At 53.5% G+C, this 17,160-nt stretch overlaps 2 protein-coding genes across 3 annotated transcripts; one reads left to right on the top strand and one right to left on the bottom strand.

Moving 5' to 3' along the window:
• The first annotated feature begins 108 nt into the window (after window positions 1–108).
• PRADC1 (protease associated domain containing 1) lies at window positions 109–5,172 on the top strand. The gene is made up of 5 exons (XM_036435722.2): window positions 109–272; window positions 2,089–2,189; window positions 2,639–2,748; window positions 3,005–3,172; window positions 3,361–5,172. Exons 1-5 carry the CDS (start codon window positions 206–208, stop codon window positions 3,479–3,481), a joined length of 567 nt encoding a protein of 188 aa, XP_036291615.1. The 5' UTR covers window positions 109–205; the 3' UTR covers window positions 3,482–5,172.
• SMYD5 (SMYD family member 5) lies at window positions 1,732–15,799 on the bottom strand. 2 transcript variants are annotated; one of them, XM_036435721.2, is made up of 13 exons: window positions 15,656–15,799; window positions 11,791–11,899; window positions 11,010–11,149; window positions 10,459–10,580; window positions 10,063–10,132; window positions 9,445–9,549; window positions 8,636–8,698; window positions 8,341–8,411; window positions 7,928–8,034; window positions 7,485–7,541; window positions 6,557–6,651; window positions 5,823–5,893; window positions 1,732–5,728 (listed from the first exon to the last, which is right to left on the bottom strand). In XM_036435721.2, exons 1-13 carry the CDS (start codon window positions 15,749–15,751, stop codon window positions 5,584–5,586), a joined length of 1,251 nt encoding a protein of 416 aa, XP_036291614.1. In that variant the 5' UTR covers window positions 15,752–15,799; the 3' UTR covers window positions 1,732–5,583. The 2 variants fall into 2 exon arrangements, with proteins under 2 accessions (XP_036291614.1, XP_045436858.1); XM_045580902.1 differs by lacking the exons at window positions 1,732–5,728; window positions 5,823–5,893 and adding an exon at window positions 6,383–6,481 and having other exon boundaries at window positions 6,523–6,651.
• Window positions 15,800–17,160: the final 1,361 nt, after the last annotated feature.

The following is a 17,160-nucleotide window of genomic DNA, read 5'->3' as shown; positions in this document are numbered from 1 at the left end:
GTGGGCTGAGGCGCAGAGGTAGAAAGTGTGGCTAGAAGAGCAGGCGTCACAGCCAATCAGCCGTGCGCCTCGTTCCCGTCCGCCAATCAGCGCCAGGAGCGGGCCTGGGGGCGGGAGGCCGGGGCAGCTGTCAGGCTGAAGTCCGGCGAGCTACGCGCGGCGGCGGGGAGGCTGAAGGGAGCGCGGCGCCCGGCCGGGCCCGGAGATGGTCGTCGGCGCCGCGGGCTGGTGGTGTCTCCTGCTCTGGCTCCCCGCCTGCGTCGCGGCCCACGGTGAGCGGCGACGGGCGGGGCTGTGCTGTGGGGCGGGCCGTCCAGCTTGCGCACGGCTCGGGCTGGGGGCCACGGGTCACCTTGGGGACCCGGCGGGTGCAGGCGGCTGGAGTGGGTGGGTGCTGGTCCTTAGGAACTTGAATTGGGCGCGGCCTGAGCCCCACATCGAAGCAAGATTCTCCCTTACCCCTACTAACGCCGACGCAGGTGGCTGAGGGAGCGACCGAGAGGAGGAACAGGGACCACTGGAGATCCTGCATGCTGTTGATATATGAGCACATATGGTCACACACATCCCTACACGTGGGCTCACACATATGCACATGTGTACATAGACAACCTGTTTGCACCTACACAGGCACAGAAACATAAATACCCTTACGTATACCACGCTTAATTTACACACATCAGCAAATGCAAAGGCCAGGCACAGATGTGTGTGTGTGGATGGGGGGTGAGGAGGGATTTAGTGCTAACCCAGGGAGGCCTTTCGATGGCAAGCTCTCATTCTCAAGATAAAAAGATATGCATAGCCCAGTGCCAAAGCAGTGGAGCTCTACCTGGTGGCTGATTTGGGCAGTAGACAAGGACAACTAAAGCCGCAGCCAGCCCCAACCCTGGCACACAGTGGTGGGTTGTTGATTGACTAATGGTCCGGTGGCAGCAGCTCTCAGCCTTCCATATTCATCAGTCTCAGTGGACTAAGGAAACCAGAGACTCAAGCTTAGGTGAAACCTTACACTTTGGTGCTAAAGAGAAGTTACCACACCCCAGAAAACCCTGGCTCTGGCAATTCTCTTCCTCCGTGCAGGGGAGCTGGAAATAGTTGTTTATTCAACAACCCTTATTGTGCACTCACTATATCCTAGCCACTGTTAGGTAATGTGGATACAGCATGGAAGGAACCTATAAACTTATGGTCCTTGCTCTAGTGGAGGAGACAGACATTAAACAAAAATTATGAATAATCCAGAATTACAAATTATGTTGGAAGTGTCGATGGAGAAAAAGTGTATTTTGAATGGACATAGAGGGAGGGCAGTCACAGAGTAGATTTCTCTGAGAAAGTGCCGTTTAAGCCATGGCCTAACAGATGAGTAGGAGTAAGCCAGGTGAAGAGGGGGAGGGGGGGGAGGTGAGGGTAGACAGCCTTCCAGAGATTGCAAGATGCCTCAGAGTGCAGACACTGGAAGGAGCCCAGTGTAGCTGGAACAGAGGAAGGAAATAAGGTTGGAGCAGCAGCCACGGGCCAGGTAGAGCAGGACCTTGCAGGCCAGAGTTAAGAGCTTAGATTTTAAGTACAAAGGGGAGCTTTTGATGGGTTTTGAAGCCAGGGGAGTGATGACATGACCCTATGTTTTAAGAATATCCTTGGCTGTTGGTGGGGGAATGGACCTCAGAGAGCAAAAAGGGAAGGTAGACTAGTCAGGACGAGAAATGATAGTGGTGGAGCAGAGGATGGCATTGGGACCAGAGAGTGAACGTTTCAGTTTTAGGAGCGTGTTTTGTATCCAGACTAACATATCTTCTCCTTGAAAGTCTCAGGTCCTCTTCAGAGCAAAGACAGATGAACCCTCAGAGATCACACGAGAGCCGTCTTCCTGGCTCACCTTTGTAAACAGCAGCAGTTATAAATCTGTCTGTACTAACATTTACTAACTCTGCATCAACTCTGTCCTCCCCAAGGCAGGGACCATGTCTCACCCACTGGAGGACCCACTTGGCTGAAACGGAGTCCTGGGGCCCTGACCATAGACAGCCTTCTTGACAACAAAGGGTCCCTGGGGGCTTCTCATCTGTACCTTTTACTTTGCAGGCTTACGCATCCATGATTATTTGTACTTCCAAGTGCTGAGTCCCGGAGACATTCGATACATTTTCACAGCTACACCCGCAAAGGATTTTGGTGGCATCTTTGTAAGTTTGGGGAGGATCCCTCCTCTCTGATCCTGTCGCCATCTTCTCCTCACTAAGCTGAGGTGCTCCCTTTCCTCCCTTCAACCAATACTTGAGTGCTGGGACATGGGAGCGAGCAGTGCAGGGGCTGCAGTGCAGGAAGGGCCTCCAGCTACTTCCCTGGGCGCCACGGAGGGACTTGTCTTTGGAAACATGAAAAACCAAGGGCCCTGCTAGCTGTACTTCTGAATGATAACTTAGGGCAAGCTACTTCCTCATTCTGGGACCGTACCAGCTCCCTTGCCTATCTCCTGGAAAGGGGTAGGGCAACTATTTTGTGAGAAGTAGCCAGCACACAGAAACCACTCCACACCTCTTCACACCTTGTGAGGAACTGATGAATAGGATATCAGCCCGGTCCTAAAGCAGGTGCACTCCTCACCCCGTGACCTGTCTAATGTTTCTTTCAGCACACAAGGTATGAGCAGATCCACCTTGTCCCCGCGGAACCTTCAGAAGCCTGCGGAGAACTCAGCAATGGCTTCTTCATCCAGGACCAGATCGCTCTGGTGGAGAGGGGGTGAGGCGTGGGGAGGCACTGGCACAAGGCAGGAATAGGGAAGCTCCTAAGATCAGTGGTGGTGGTGGTCCTTTGAAATAGTTCTTAAATAATTCAACATTTTTTAAGAGTCTTTAAGATTATCCATGCTTTTTGGCCATTTATTCGTGAGCCTTTCTGAAAAATTATCTATGGTCTGTTCAGCCTCCTAGGGTGATGACCTAGGGGAGGGGTAGCTAAGAGCCTGCCTTTCCTTTAATCTCATCACCTTTTCCAGGGGCTGCTCCTTCCTCTCCAAGACCCGGGTGGTGCAGGAACATGGCGGGCGGGCGGTGATCATCTCTGACAACGCAGTTGACAATGACAGCTTCTATGTGGAGATGATCCAGGACAGTACCCAGCGCACGGCTGACATCCCTGCCCTCTTCCTACTCGGCCGAGATGGGTGAGGGCTCCTTGTCTCTGGAGGTCAAGGGCAATCACCAGTCCCTTTCCCACAAGCCTCATCTTGGGGTGAACCAGTTGGAGGGTCAAAAGTCCTCGGGCTCTGGACCTCCCAGAGTGATGGGGACAGTGGGGCATGATGGGGTGCTGGGAAAATGACCATCACCACCTCTCTTCATGCCCTCCCAGCTACATGATCCGCCGCTCCCTGGAACAGCATGGGCTGCCATGGGCCATCATTTCCATCCCGGTCAATGTCACCAGCATCCCCACCTTTGAGCTGCTGCAACCACCCTGGACCTTCTGGTAGAAGAGTTGGTCCCACCTTCCAGCCAACTCTAGGCTGGGAAGGGGGAACCCAGAAATCCTGGCGTTTGGGACTTGGAGACAGCCTTTGGGGATAAGGGAGCCAGGTAGATGGAAAAGGCTTGGGCTTAGCTAGGCTAAGGAAAGTCACACTGTTCTCCCTCCCCTGGGCTCCCAAGGGTGTCTCATGCTATGGGAAGATGCAAGCCTCAGGGCCTCTTGGCTAGCATCTGGAACAAAAGGGGCTAAAGGCAGGTGGCCTGAGGGCCATCTGTGACCCGTCATATCTCACCTGGCTCGGCTCCAGCCTCCCCCACCCAGGGTCTCCTGTGTCCTTCACAGCAGTTATTGGGGTGGTTTAAGGAGCTAGTGTTTGAGGACTTAATAACCCCTCACTGACTTTTAGCAATAAACCTCTCATCAGGGTTGCAACTGTGTCCTAGAATAAGAGCACATGGGTGGGTGGGGGGGTGGGGCTTCAAACTCACCCATCTGGCCCCATGCTCTGTGTTGAGGGGAGGAAATTGAGGCCCAGAGTCTATAAATGGCTTGCCCGGGGGCCCTGAGGACCTCTGCTGATGGCTAATCTTGGATCCCAACACAGCCTCCTGCTTAAGATCTTAGGAGCCATAGTCCCCTGGGGAGAAGGCTCCTCTTGCTGCCTAGAGCCGGGGAACCATGCTGGCCCATGGAGGATCCCTGCTCTGGGGCTTTAGAACATCAGCAAGGCAGAGCGTAGGTGCGACCAGAGATGAGCCTAAACTGGGAAGCTAGAGCTCCCACCTCTTGCCATTATCCGGTCTACCTTTTGAGCCTTTCACCACCCACATGACTGCTGTGCGCTCCGGCAGCTTGTCAAGTTCTCCACCAAGCATTCCTTCAGAGGCCTGTCACCACTCACATTTTATTGAGAACAGTGGGCAGGTGGGGGTAGGAGGAGAAGCTGCCTGCTGTGAAGGAGCAAGAACCCAATAGGCCAGACAGGCAGGTACCTGCCTTCCTAAAATCCCTTAGCAGGGGGTGTGAAGACCCCTTAGGGAAGGCAGGCAGAAAGGAATTGCAAGTGATGGGTTATAATTCCCACAGCACCCAAAACAAGAGCGAGGGGTGCTGCCAATTTGGGGTTGGGGGATACAATCAGGGCTAATCTCCGAGTATCTAACCCAGCTCTTCTAGGTTTCTGGAAGACTTCAGTGTTCCTCTGTGGAGACCCTAACGATGGACTGAGGCCCCTATTCACCTGGTCCCAGGGGGCCATCCTATGATGCACAGGCCTGTCACCCACCAGGTCTCAGCCATGCTGCTAGAGTCTTCAACGGGAAGTGGTGTGAGGAAGGGGTAACGATTACCCACACGCCCCTCCTGAGGGAGGCAGAAGCCTTCTCCGTGCGGTGGGGCCAGCCACTGTGCCAGGGCCTGAAAGGCAAGGCACAAAATAGAGATTCTGGAGTTTGGAGTTCATCTCCACTCCCCCCGACGTCCAAGGAGGGGAAGTCACTCCCCCGGGCTCAGTGTTTCCTGGCAGAGCCGTAGGGAGAGTGCTCCAGAGGCCCGGGTCCTCCTTCCTGCCTCACTCGGCTGTGCTAGCAGTAGTCAGGCAGTTGCCTTATTAGCTACCACGATGGGAGGTGGGGAAGGTGAGGGCAATGCACCACCTCTTCTTTCTTCTTCAATAAAGTAAGGCTGTTCTCAGACTGCCACTTTGTTACCCCTTCAATAGCAAGTAGAGAGGGGCGAGGCCTCGGACGGACGGAAAGGCGCAGCCGTGGGGCCAAGGGGGAAGAAGTACTGTTAGGCCCTGACCTTGTTCCAGCCGCTCACACTCTGGAATGGAGTACGTCAGGAGGAGGCCGATTCTGAAAGGCTCAGCGACAGCGCAGAACCCGAGCCCCTCGGCAGCAGTGTCCAGGGCATGAGGTCTGGTGGGGAGTGGAGAGCCCAGGGTCCAGCCTCTTTCCTGCCCTCCGGCAGAAACAGCTGGAACAGGGCGGGGCGGGAGGGGGGAGCAGGCAACGGGAGTGGGGACTTCCTTCCAAGCCTCTTCTCTGGGGGAAGGCCCATTTTCTGGCAGAGTCTGGGGTAGGGCCCCTTCCAAGCACGGTGACATCACACATCGGTCATTTCGTCCCCTAGCTCTGCATCTTCTGCCTCTCCTTCTTCCTCCTCTTCATCCTCCTCCTCTGAGGTCACATTGGGTTCATCAGCCTCTGCCAGGCATTTGGGGCAGGAACAGACAAACAGATAGTTCTCCCTGCAGCAGATGGGGGTGGGGGGGAAGGTGAAAAGTCAGGCAGCCACTGGGATAGAGGCTGAGCCCAGCTGCCCACCACTTTCCCGGCAGGCACCTGAGGATCTTGTGGCGGCTGTGGCGACTGCGCTCCCGCTGACAGCAGTCTAAGTAGCTGATACAGATTTCCTGGAACGCAGAGAAGTGGGGTCTGACAGTCTGTGCTATTAGGTGGGATTAGGGACTCCCCAATCACTACCCTATCCCCAACTTCTGCTCCATCCCCAAGGGCCCGAGCTGCCCTTCAGTGTAGGGGTGGGCTGCCCCGATCCATTCCTCTGTGTCCTCAGCAAGCAGGTCACTACGAGCTCTAACAATCTACATATGAGGCAGGCGGAGAGGGGACAGCAGTTAGCCGCAGGCTAGGCTTAGTGGCATTAAGGCAAGATCAGTGGCTGGGTTTAGAGGTTATCTTGGTGAGATGCAACTTGTCCTGGAAGAGTCAACCAGATTGCAGCACTGAAAACCAGAAGTAGCTCCCCACAGTCCAAGCCACAAAGAGGCATCTCCCGTTTTCTTAGAAGTTGTAGATTTTTCATCACAGGGTAGCTGGGGATAAGAACCTGGCACACAGCTGTTTCTCAAACGCTGCTCTGAGGTTTTCTGAGTTATTTTTTAAGGGGTGGGGTTAGAGAATATCTAGGAGCAGAACGACTCATGCCCTGGGGTGTCGGGGATTCAACTCAGCAGCCTGACTTTAGGCCCTAGCCACTGCCGCTCCCAGTCTCCCCGAGAGAACTCACAAGGCCCACTGCCACCCCCCACGCTCCCCACAGCCCCCGGCCCCCTCACCTCTCCCGGCTTAATGTCCTCCAGGGCGGTGACATGCAAAAGGAAGTTGTTTTCTGGGAAGGAGGTCTCTGCATTGGGGACACAGCTGTGGTTGCCTGGGTCACGAGAGGCAAGTAATGAGGATTGCTGACTAATAAAAACAGCCTCAACTCTTAGAGCACGAGGCCCCATCCTTCCTTGTTTTCTGGAAGGATGGGATCTATCTAGGGCTGTGCAGATCCTGGAGCTCATTTCCTGAGACCATTGAGTCACAAGTGTATCCCACATCGCTCCCTCTCCTACAGTCCACGTCTGCCCCTGCTTTCCTCCTCACTGGCCACCCCGACTCTCAGCTGTGTTCCCAGGGTCTCACAAAAGAGGGACAGGGCTTTGAAAGGGCTGTCTGTGCCAGACCACTAACTCGGCCCGGCCCTCTGAGAGCCTAGTTTGGGAGGGAAGAGTGGCTCTGGAACCTGGGGAGAGGATTTGCAGGGAGGAAACTAGAGGGTGGGAGGCTGGGTGCTAGAACAGACAATAAATAGTCTGAGCGGACTACCCCTCCCCAGCAGGTGGGGACTGACTGCTGGCCCGAGTTTCCCTCCTCCCCGGTTCCTGAGGGCTCCCAGGCTCTCCCCACACTTCCCTGCCAAACTTCGCAGGGCAGTGGAGGAGCACAGTTTATGCTTCTCTTAAGAAAATCAGAGCTCAGTGCCCTGCAGAACACAGGCCTGACCCACTGGAAGTTTTTATATATAAACATATACTAAGGCACCAGCAATCCAATGAATGAACGAATGAAAAACTGATAGGCCAAAAAGGACCAAAGGATTCTCCAAAGGAAGCTCAGATCTAACCCCACTCCCAGACTCAACCCCATCCGCCTAAAAGAAGCGAAACAAAAGCAATGAACTATAACTCTGAGGGCGCCGCTCCTCAGTGGAGGACTCACAGCAGCTCTGAAGCACAAAGAGGCCTGATCCTTCACAGTTCAGGAACTCGCCAGTGGCTGTAAGAAGTAATAGGCAGGTGTTATTCTGCCCGTTTTACAGGAAAAAGGAAACCAGGCTTATAAGGTAAGGCACTGCCTCACTGTCCTGCCCTCCTACCACACGAATGCAGCCGATCCTTACGGATGAACTTACATCTCTGAGGCATGAGCCCTGCTTTCCTGTAAGTGATAGCACTCTGTCCAGCACTCCCCACCTCCAGCATGGAGCCTCTGCACGGATCTCAGGCCCATTTCTCATCTGTGTGTCCCTCAGACAGATAGGAAGCTTCCCACAGGCACACAGGATGACGGCCCCCATCATTAACTCAGAGCTCAATGGGGAAAACGGTCCGGATGTGACCGGGGGGTGGGGAGTGGGGTGGCGGTGTCTCCATTTCACCCACCTGCCTCGATGTCCTTGTACAGCTGGTCAATGAAGGCATCCAGCTGCTCGCGGTCCTGTGGCTTCAGCTCCAGAGCGTCACAGGCATGGACCCACTGGCTGAGGGAGCTGAGGGTCCCAGGCAGTGGCGGTTGGAGAGCAGGAGGCCCAGCGAACAGGGCTCTCCACCTCCAGGCAAGTTACACCCATTTCTTTCTCCAGGGTAGGGGCCCTGTCTTCCCCAGAGACCAAGAATCCCAATGGGAGCAGACTCCACCAGCTCAGTCTTTCTGACCCCCATCAATATGACAACTCTGGCCAGAGTTGCACCTGCCCCACCTAGCCTTAGAAGGAGGGGTGGCTACCTTCCTTAGTTACTTTCCCACCCAAGCCCCGAGGGACAAATCCAATATATCTGGAACAGGGTCTCCTAACCTGGTCCCAATTCCTTGACCATTGGTCCCAACAAGCGCAAAGAGAGACCGGAACCCATCTGGAGTGAACCACTGTGGGGCAGAAAAGAGATGAGCACTCAGGGCCCAGCCACTTGCTTTTCTTCCTGATACAACTCTTTGTTCAGGAAGTTTTCTGTGAGTCAGCCCCACCCCAACTCCCGAAGACCAAGTCAGCTCTCGCTCGGCTGTCCACGTCCCGGGGGAAATGCTGACCCAGTGGCCCCTGGAGAGCCGGAGTGACTGGGGAAGACACTGGTCCCACCCTCCTCACTCACCTGGCTGAGCGCTTCCTCATAAAGGGCCTCCGTGAAGAGCCTCCGCAGAAGTTCCAGCTGGCCCTGGTTTAGGAAAGACAGGGAGAGACTTGCATCCCTGAGGATTTCCCATCAGCACCCAGGCAGGGCCCGGACGACCTTGTGAGGGAAGGAAAAGGGCCAGCTCTGTAGACTGAGCTCTCCCTGGGGGCAGAGGAAGGCCACAGTCCTTATCTACAAAGAGCCACGGCAGTCACCGGTCTACTTCAAATCAGAGCGGCAAACCCCAAATCCCCATTTTCCAGCCTCGTTGCCAGCAGGGCCACGGAAGCCTGGCTTAGAACACCTGTTCTCACCACCAACCCCAGCCACCCCTAACTAGCCTCCAGACCGGCCTGACTCTCCCCTCCGCCCTTTCCTCAGGACTCCATGCAGGAAGATCCACCCTAGATGCCTTTTCACACATCTGCCTCCACCTTCAGGGAGCTCCTGCATGGAAACCCACTGTCCTCAGATTTTGTAATTCTTTGATTGGCAGTGGATACTTACTGCTCCCTGACCCTGTGGGTCCCCAACCCTCCACTGTTCATTACACCTGGCATACCCACTGCTGTCCCATCACGAGGTCTTGCTGTTCCACCCCTCCTTCCTCTGTCATTATCCCACTTCCCAGTTCTGGGCCCACATTAAGTCATGAAGTTAAATAACAGCAGGAACGTTAAGTCCTCTGAACAGATTTCTCACTGGGAAGGGACCAAATGCGGAGCTCCGCAGGAAGCCACAGAACATTCCAGGCTATTGGGGTGGAGGGGGCATGGGAAAAGACCAACCTTGAATTTGTCCCCCAAGAGTTTGTGGACAATTTCTTCCTCCTCATTGGCCGTTTTATTACAGAACTGGGAGAAGAGCCTGATCCAACGATCCTTATCCTTAGCCTGCAGTGAACAAATGTTTCAGGTCACATTCGCACATACCTGTGCATGCATGTGCACACACGGACTCACAGACACCACGTCCTGACTGCCACTGTCGCCCCTGCATCACACCTGAGCTTCTAGGTAGACCCTTCCCTTGACCTGGGACTTCCTTCCAACCTGTATATCCCCAGCTATCTCTCCAACTGGGGCCAATCTAGCCAATTCAACACTTGAGCAAAAATAGTAATAGGAGGGGTTAGCACGGCTTCTCTCACTTTATGTAAGAGACACGATCCTAAAAAAGTGGTGCTTACAAACCGAATGCATGAATTCCTCCTGCACAAGAATGTCCTCTCCGAGGTCAAAGCCTATAGACAAGACGAGTGCCCACTCCCTGCCAGATTTATGGTTATCAGCTCCTAGGGTTTCCGCAGGAAGAAGCCCGGGAGGAACTCTGCATCCAAGCAGGAGGCCGAGGCCGAGGTAGAATGAAGCCTTTTCCGCTTCCCGGGGGGGGTCCGGGGGGCTCACCTGCTTCACCGTGGCCACCATCCGGGCCATCAGCATGATGCTGGCCGTCTCAGGGGGGTAGTGAACACTCCTGGGGAGAAAGAAAAAGGTTCGGCCTAGGAATTCCCTCCAAGTAGCTGTTTTCAAGGAAGTCCAGTCTGACTGCTACAGATTGGAGAGAAAGTCATGGGCAAAGGCTTGGAAAGGACTTTACATTCCTATAGGCTTAGGGGAAGGTGTAAAATGTTGAGGATGGTGGGACTGGCGGCTCAAACAAAACGCAGGGGGCTCTGTTTAACCGTAAGAATGGGGGTGGGGGAATTCTGGGGGATGGTAACTTAAGAAAAATGGCTGCATCTGTTGAATGCAGGCAGGGGAGGGAGGAATAAAGGAAAGAAGAGATGAAATGCCACCTACCTCCATGCCTCCTGCAGCTTATTGAGAGGATGCAGGGGGTCGTTCTGGGAGGGGCCTGGGCACAGGACCCGGTGGTACTGCTCAGCGGCTGCCAGCCGACATTCTGCACTGCAGTACATCACCTGTTGGAGGGGGCGGAGGTCCCACTGGCACTCACCTCCTCTAACTGCATCCCTTCCACAAACAGCCCCGAGCAGGAGCCCAGGCTGCTGTGACATGGGGAGCACACAGTGCTCTGGGGGCACATGAGGGGTCACCTACAACCCCAGGCTTGTAAAACCGAGGGAAAGAGAGCTAGGCAGGTCGAGGGGAGAGCCCCCACCAGGATCTTAGGAAGGGGACAAGCTCCCATCCAGCCTACTTTCCAGACAAAGGGACTGGAGCAAGAGGGTGAAACTGCACAGCAGCTGAGCCTTTTCAATGTCCTGTCCTACACTGTGGTTCTCAGGGGCCGGGACCCGGTCCGTCTCCGCTGCTGATTCCCCAAAGGGGACTTCAGCTAAGGTCTCTTCCATCCGTCCCTTCCCGGCACCCTCCGCAAGGACACTCACCTGGCAGTGGGGACAGCTCTGGTGGAGGTCCTTGCGCACAGGGCACAGCTCAGGGTGAGGCAGCACCTGGCCGGGCTTCCCGGTCAGCCTCTGGGCATTCTCCTCCGCTTTCTCCAGTGCCCGCAGGCAGTGGTCACAGGCTGAGGGAGAGAGCCAGACAGGACAGTCTGTCTCGAGAGCAGGGTCCACATGTATCATTTCACAGCAGTATCCCAGGGCTAGAATAGTGCTGGGCCCATAGCGGATGCTCCCAATGTTTAGAAAGTGAGTAAATGAATACGTTAAAGAATGCACCCTGCTTCTCAATGGGACTTAGTCAGTGGGGCTCCCATCCCTTCCCCAAGACTGGACTTTCCCAACATTCTGGAAAAAAGGGACCCTCCTCCCAGTTTATCTCTGGCCTAAGAAAAGAGAAGGGGGGAAGCCTGTGGCTGGTTTCTGACCCTCAATGCAGCCTTTCCTCACCACGGGGCCTGTGGCTCGGGTAGAAGGCTCCCCTTTGGCACAGGGCCCGCCAGCATGACATCCAGTCCCTTCTATTATCAGGGTGGACTGAGTTTCACCCGAGTGACAGCCCTCCCCCGGGGACACTTTGGAAGCCTCTTCCCTATAGGCTCACAGCCCCCAACAGCCTGAGATCAGACTGTGGTTCTCAGGGGCAGTTCCCCAAGGAAGACAGCCTCTCCTCCTCACATCCCGAGGCACCCACCCGCGGGGGCATGCAGCTCTCCCTGTGCAGAGGCAGCCGGGCCCAGCAGCCCCAGGCATGGCGTGTGCTCACCTCGGTAGCGATAGAGTGCATTCCAGAGAAACTGTGCGGCCACCAGGGGCCGTTCTACAAAGACGGTCTCCCCCTTCCGGATCAGCTGCGTGGCAAAAAGCCCCTTTCCCTGAGAGGGCAGAGAAGGAGCAGGATGGCCATTAGAAGAAGCAGAGCACAGTTCCAAGGCTCCTGGAGGGCCACCCGCCTCACCCCATGCTACCTCTTAGCAGAGGCAGGGGGTTCACGGAGCAAGGCCAGCGCCCCACAGCGGCCTCCTCTGAAAATGCAGCTCTGTTCAGAGGAGAGGGCCCGGGATGTCAGCCATCCCAGAACACCCTAAGGAGAATTTTTAGAATGGCTCAAGGAGGGCCGCAGCTCAGAGCAGGCTGGGCCTCCTGTACCAGGAGCTGGTAACAGCAGGGCAGCCTTCTCGGAGTCACCCCCATGCCCTCCAGGATCCGGCAGTGATGCTGCCATGAATGGTTGCACAGAAATCCCACACCATGGGAGAGGGAGACCTAGCTTGGGGGAGAATACACCCTATTTCCCTGGTTGGGCAGATACTCACAGCACCTGGCATAGTACCTGGCACCCAACGACTTCGCAGGGGTTACTCTGAAAAGAATGACTAATCGTAGCACTGATCCTAATGCTTACTTGCTTGAACTTTTAAGCTAATTGCTTCACTTCTTTGTATCTGATTCCCACAGGAAAAATGAGTATTTAATATTAGCAAACAGGTATTTCCCAGGATACAGCACAGGTCATGCACCCCATAAGCTCTACCTCCTTACTACTCAAAGTGAGGGGATGGACTGGCAGCCTGGGCATCAGCTAGGAGGCTGTCAGAAATGCAGAGTCTCAGGCCCCACCCCAGACCTGCTGAATCAGAATATGACTTTCACAAGATGCCTAGATGCTTCATAGGCATGTCAAAGTTTGAGAACTAGAAGTCTAAAGCACCATCCACATCGGGAAAAAGTCGAAGGACGAGAAAATTATCGCTGGATTGCACCTCTGAGTGCAAAGGGATTCCGGAGACAGCTTTAGAACCCAGGGAAGTTACTGGCCCCACCAGGCATTTGCTTCCACCGTTCACTCAAAGAAGTGCCTTGCAAACCCTGAATTGTCACGAAAAGGGAGAGAGAGAAGTGGTCAGCACAGCAGTTAAATGTCTTTGTCATGTGGCCTCATGCGTAGCGCCTTGTCTTCTAGCAATGGAGCTCTGGCCAGACGGGGCCACCTCCCGAAGTCAAAGCAGCAGGAAGTGCAGACCCGAACAGGCCTGCGAAACCCACAGCCACAAAGCTCACCCCTCTGGACAGCCAGCTCTGGGAGCTCTCACAGTACCGTGGGAGTTGGAACAAAACCATTGGGCACAGCCGTGGATGCACTTCCGCTGTCTTCCTGAAAACCCCACCCATACCTTGTGGCCCCTGGGACCCAATCTCCCAAAATGAAATTTGGCCTTCTGCTACGGGACATAAAGATATAAATATTATCTCTGACGATCTCAAATCTCAGTATTGGATAAATATTGCTCTCCTTCTTGAGGACCAAAATGCAGTAATATTAAGTAATCAAAACAAAGTGGGAAGCAGAACTGTTCCTCTATAAAACCACACATCCCCAAAACATGAAAGTGTTGCAAGAAAACAGCTCTAATTCATATTTCCAAGAAGCTTGGAGAGAACTGAACCTGAATGGAAAGGGCACAAAGTATGCAAGCATATTTCCAATTTGGCAAGTAAATAAAAAATATTGTACAAAACTCTAAGGCTGCACTAAATTTTAAAAATCTTTATTAAATGGATGATTTTATTTAAAAAATATAAATTGCCAAAACTTAATTCAAAAGTAAGAAAGCCTCGCCCTAGCTGGTTTGGCTCAGTGGATAGAGAGTCAGCCTGTGGACTGAAGGGTCCTGGGTTTGATTTCAGTCAAGGGCACATGCCGAGTTGCAGGCTCAATCCCCAGTAGGGGGTGTACAGGAGGCAGCCGGTCAATGATCCTGTCTTATCATTGATGTTTCTCTCTCTCTTTCTCTCTCTCTCTGAAATCAATAAAAACATATTTTTTTAAAAGTAAGAAAACCTAGACAGACTAAAAAGCAGTGTTGTTTTCTGGCTGATGTGTCCCAGTATGGCGCTCTGGTCGGCATCCCTGTATTTGATCAGGTTTCTGTTGTGAGTAGTCATGTCCCTGGCATAATAGTTGGTAAATTCTTAAGAAAGCATTCTGGCCAATATCCATAGGAGCAATAAAGTGATCAAAGCTAGCCCACGGGAGACTCCTAATCTATATGGTTTTATGAGCCAGCTCTGTCAGACCAAAGAATAATTCTCATGCTATTTAAACTACAATATATACAACAGTATAAAGCTTCTCCATTTTACTCAAAAACAAAACATAACTAATGTGGTAACTGGGGAAATTACACAAAATAAAATTATAAACCAATCTCATCTGATGAAAATAGATGCAAAGAGCCTACTCTTTTGTCACTAAGCCTGGGTAGGTGTATGCTTTTCTCCAGCCGCAGATCAGGTGTCATCATGGGGAGGGCAGCCAGCGCATTCTCCCAGAGCTGGGGTTTTGATAGAAGGCCGAGCCAGGACAATTAGGCAAGCAGAGTGGTAATGAAGTGAGAGGGAAGAAGTGAAGAAAGAAGGGAGGGAGGGGGGGGGGGGCACTAAGTGATGGTAAAGGTAAAAGTTTCTGCATTCCAGGAGTGATGGAATGAGACACCATCTAAGTGTAAGCCAATCGATACTACAGGCCACGGGGTGGAGACCGAGGTGTGAGCAGCTGAGGAAGCCAAGGATGTCGGGGAGTGGACTGCCATGCAAGGAGAGGCATGCTCCAGGTCCCCTGTGCAAAAAAGGGCAATGGAAATTGGGTTGGGCTTCTGGACCGGCATGAAGGCTGACATGTCGGATAAGGGCTAAGGGTACACACGGGATAAATTATTCACCTGCTAGTAAACAAAGACATGTAAATGAGAACAAAGCAATGCCATTTTGCACATATCAATGGCAACCATAATAACTAGGAGAGGAAATACTCAGTGCTGGAGAGAACAAAGGGATGTGTGCTTCCAGATCTTTGACCTCAGGGAAAAATCAGCTATATCATAAGGGCCTGTAAATAAGTATCTGGCAGAGGAAACTGCCGCCCTCCCATGAAATAAACGAAAACTTTTATTTAGCGTTTAAAAAGGAATACACAGAAATAGGGTTAGTGAGGCTGGGCGATTTACTGCTGCAACAAAAAGCAGTTTCTAAAAAATGGGACCTTATACACACATACTGCACAAGAATAGGATGGCAGGTGATTTCATTTTTTTTAACCTTCTTTCTTTACATGCGTTTTCAAATTTTCTTTTTCTTTATAACGAACTTTTAAAAAAGCAACAATAAAAAGTGACAACCACCACCTCACTCTCCTGCTCAGCCCCTCCAAATGCTCCCGCGGGCCGCAGGTTCCGTCCCAAATTCTTGAGCCCTGCCAGGCCCTTGCTCACCCAAATCTGCCCCAGAAAGTTCCCCGGGGACCCACGTCGCGTTCCCCTCGGCTCTCCCCTCCCCGCCCACCGCGCCTGGGGGCCGGGAGCCCGGATCCGCATCCTGGGTCGGGAGCTCCGGGGTCCCCGCTCCCAGCCCCGCCTGCGGCAGCCGGAGGAGGGCTGCCTGCGGGCCGGGCCGGGCCGGGCCCGCGGAGGGGGCGCTCGGAGCCCGGAGGCCCCGGTACACCGCGTGACCGCCCGGAGCCTGTGCGCGGGGACCGACCGGGAGCCCCCGCTCCCCCAGCTGCGAGCTGGTAAGGGGTCCCCCGGGGCTGCTCCCAAGGCCGGACGGGGTGGGGGGGTCTCCTCCGGCCTCACCTTGGAGCTGCTCACGAAGCGAACTTCCACGGAGACCCGGGCCCGGCCCGCCACGCCCATGCAGAAGGAGAACACGTCGCACATGGAGGCCGCCATCTTGGGCGCGCCTCCTCCTCCTCCTCCTGACCCTTGACCCGGAGGCCCCGCCCCTTCTGGTCCCGCCCCCCCGGCTCGGCCGCTAGCGAATCCGAATTTGGGTCCGTTTGATCTGTGTTTAGATCTGCTGGTGTGTGGACTGGGTGGAGCTGGGCCTGCCTTTGTGCTTTTAAAAAAATAATAATAATAAATCTTTATTGTTCATATTATTACAAATGTTCCTCATTTTTTTCCCTCCATTGCTCCCCTCCACCAGGTTCCCACCCCACCCTCTGCCCTTTCCCAACCCCTCATTGTCTTCATTCATAGGTGCACAGTTTATGTTCAGTCTCTTCCCGCACCCCCCCACTCCGCTTTTCCCTAAGAATCGTCAGTTCACTACTCCCCTTCCATACCTCTGATTCTATTATATTCACCAGTTAATATTGTTCATCAGATTTTTTTTAATTCCCTTGGTTTTTAGATTCACTTGTTGATAATTACATATTTGTTTAACTTTTTTACGTATTTTATAACTTTTAAAAATATATTTTTTTATTGATTTCAAAGAGGAAAGGAGAGGAAGCGAGAGAGAGAGACATCCAAGATGAGAATCATTGATGGGCTGCCTCCTGAACACCCCACATGGGGGATGGAGCCTGCAACCCCCGCCCTGTGCCCTGTCCAGGAATCGAACTGTGAGCTCCTGGTTCGTAGGAAGATGCCCAACCGCTGAGCTATGCCAGCTGAGTCTGCCTTTGTGCTTTTACGTTTGTGCAGTTTTGCATCTGTCTCTGTCTTTGAGGCCAGCGTGGGCCTGTATCAGAGCTGCTGTGCTGTATAGTTTTGATGTGTGTGCATCTGTGTCTGAGTTCATGTTTGTGTGTCTGTCATCTTTGTCCATTCACTGGTGTGTCTTGACCAAAGCAGTCTGTGGATCCTCTCCTCTCCTCTCTAACCCTCAACCTGAGGGGAAGCACTAGCTTACTCCACAAAGTCTGGCAGAGTATTTCCCTTCTCCGTGGGCCCTCTGGCAGCGGGGCAGACTGTCCTACGAATGATGAAGTTGGACTTATCTTTATCTCAGACTCTTTAGCGGCTTAGGGACTTTGCAGCCGGGGCAAGGGGCGGGGTGGAGTAGGATCCATAGTGGACGTCACGTCTGAGATCCCCTAAAATTATATGCAGGAGAGTGAGTGTACATGTGCACATTGTCCTGACCACAAAAGAGGGGCCGTTTTCTCATCCAGGACCCCAGAAAGCTGCAACCACTGATCTATGTCATGTGTCCCCTCAGCCAGGCCTGACCACCATGCCTGTTTCCTTGTCCTTCCTTGAAAAGGGGCCTGTGTCTGCTTCTGCTGTGGTCTCAGGGTGACAATTGGGGATTGAGTAGAACCCAGTAACTGCTGAAAAGGTAACTGTTGATA

This window comes from Pipistrellus kuhlii, unplaced genomic scaffold, assembly GCF_014108245.1.
Source record: "Pipistrellus kuhlii isolate mPipKuh1 unplaced genomic scaffold, mPipKuh1.p scaffold_m20_p_13, whole genome shotgun sequence".
Lineage (NCBI taxonomy): Eukaryota > Metazoa > Chordata > Mammalia > Chiroptera > Vespertilionidae > Pipistrellus > Pipistrellus kuhlii.
The sequence above is the reverse complement of the archived record's forward strand: the minus strand, read 5'-3'. Positions and strand labels throughout refer to the sequence as shown.

Bases quoted from the DNA above. Each gene is read 5' to 3' on its own strand.
- SMYD5 (XM_036435721.2), bottom strand. From the start codon at position 15,751: ATGGCGGCCTCCATGTGCGACGTGTTCTCCTTCTGCATGGGCGTGGCG. The intron at 8,699-9,444 runs GTTGGTCTTTTC...TTCCTAAACCAG, and splicing joins TCTTGGGGGACAAATTCAAG to GGCCAGCTGGAACTTCTGCG. The intron at 8,035-8,340 runs GTTAGGAGACCC...TGGGACCCTCAG, and splicing joins GGTCAAGGAATTGGGACCAG to CTCCCTCAGCCAGTGGGTCC.
- PRADC1 (XM_036435722.2), top strand. From the start codon at position 206: ATGGTCGTCGGCGCCGCGGGCTGGTGGTGTCTCCTGCTCTGGCTCCCC. The intron at 2,749-3,004 runs GTGAGGCGTGGG...CACCTTTTCCAG, and splicing joins ATCGCTCTGGTGGAGAGGGG to GGGCTGCTCCTTCCTCTCCA. The intron at 3,173-3,360 runs GTGAGGGCTCCT...ATGCCCTCCCAG, and splicing joins TTCCTACTCGGCCGAGATGG to CTACATGATCCGCCGCTCCC.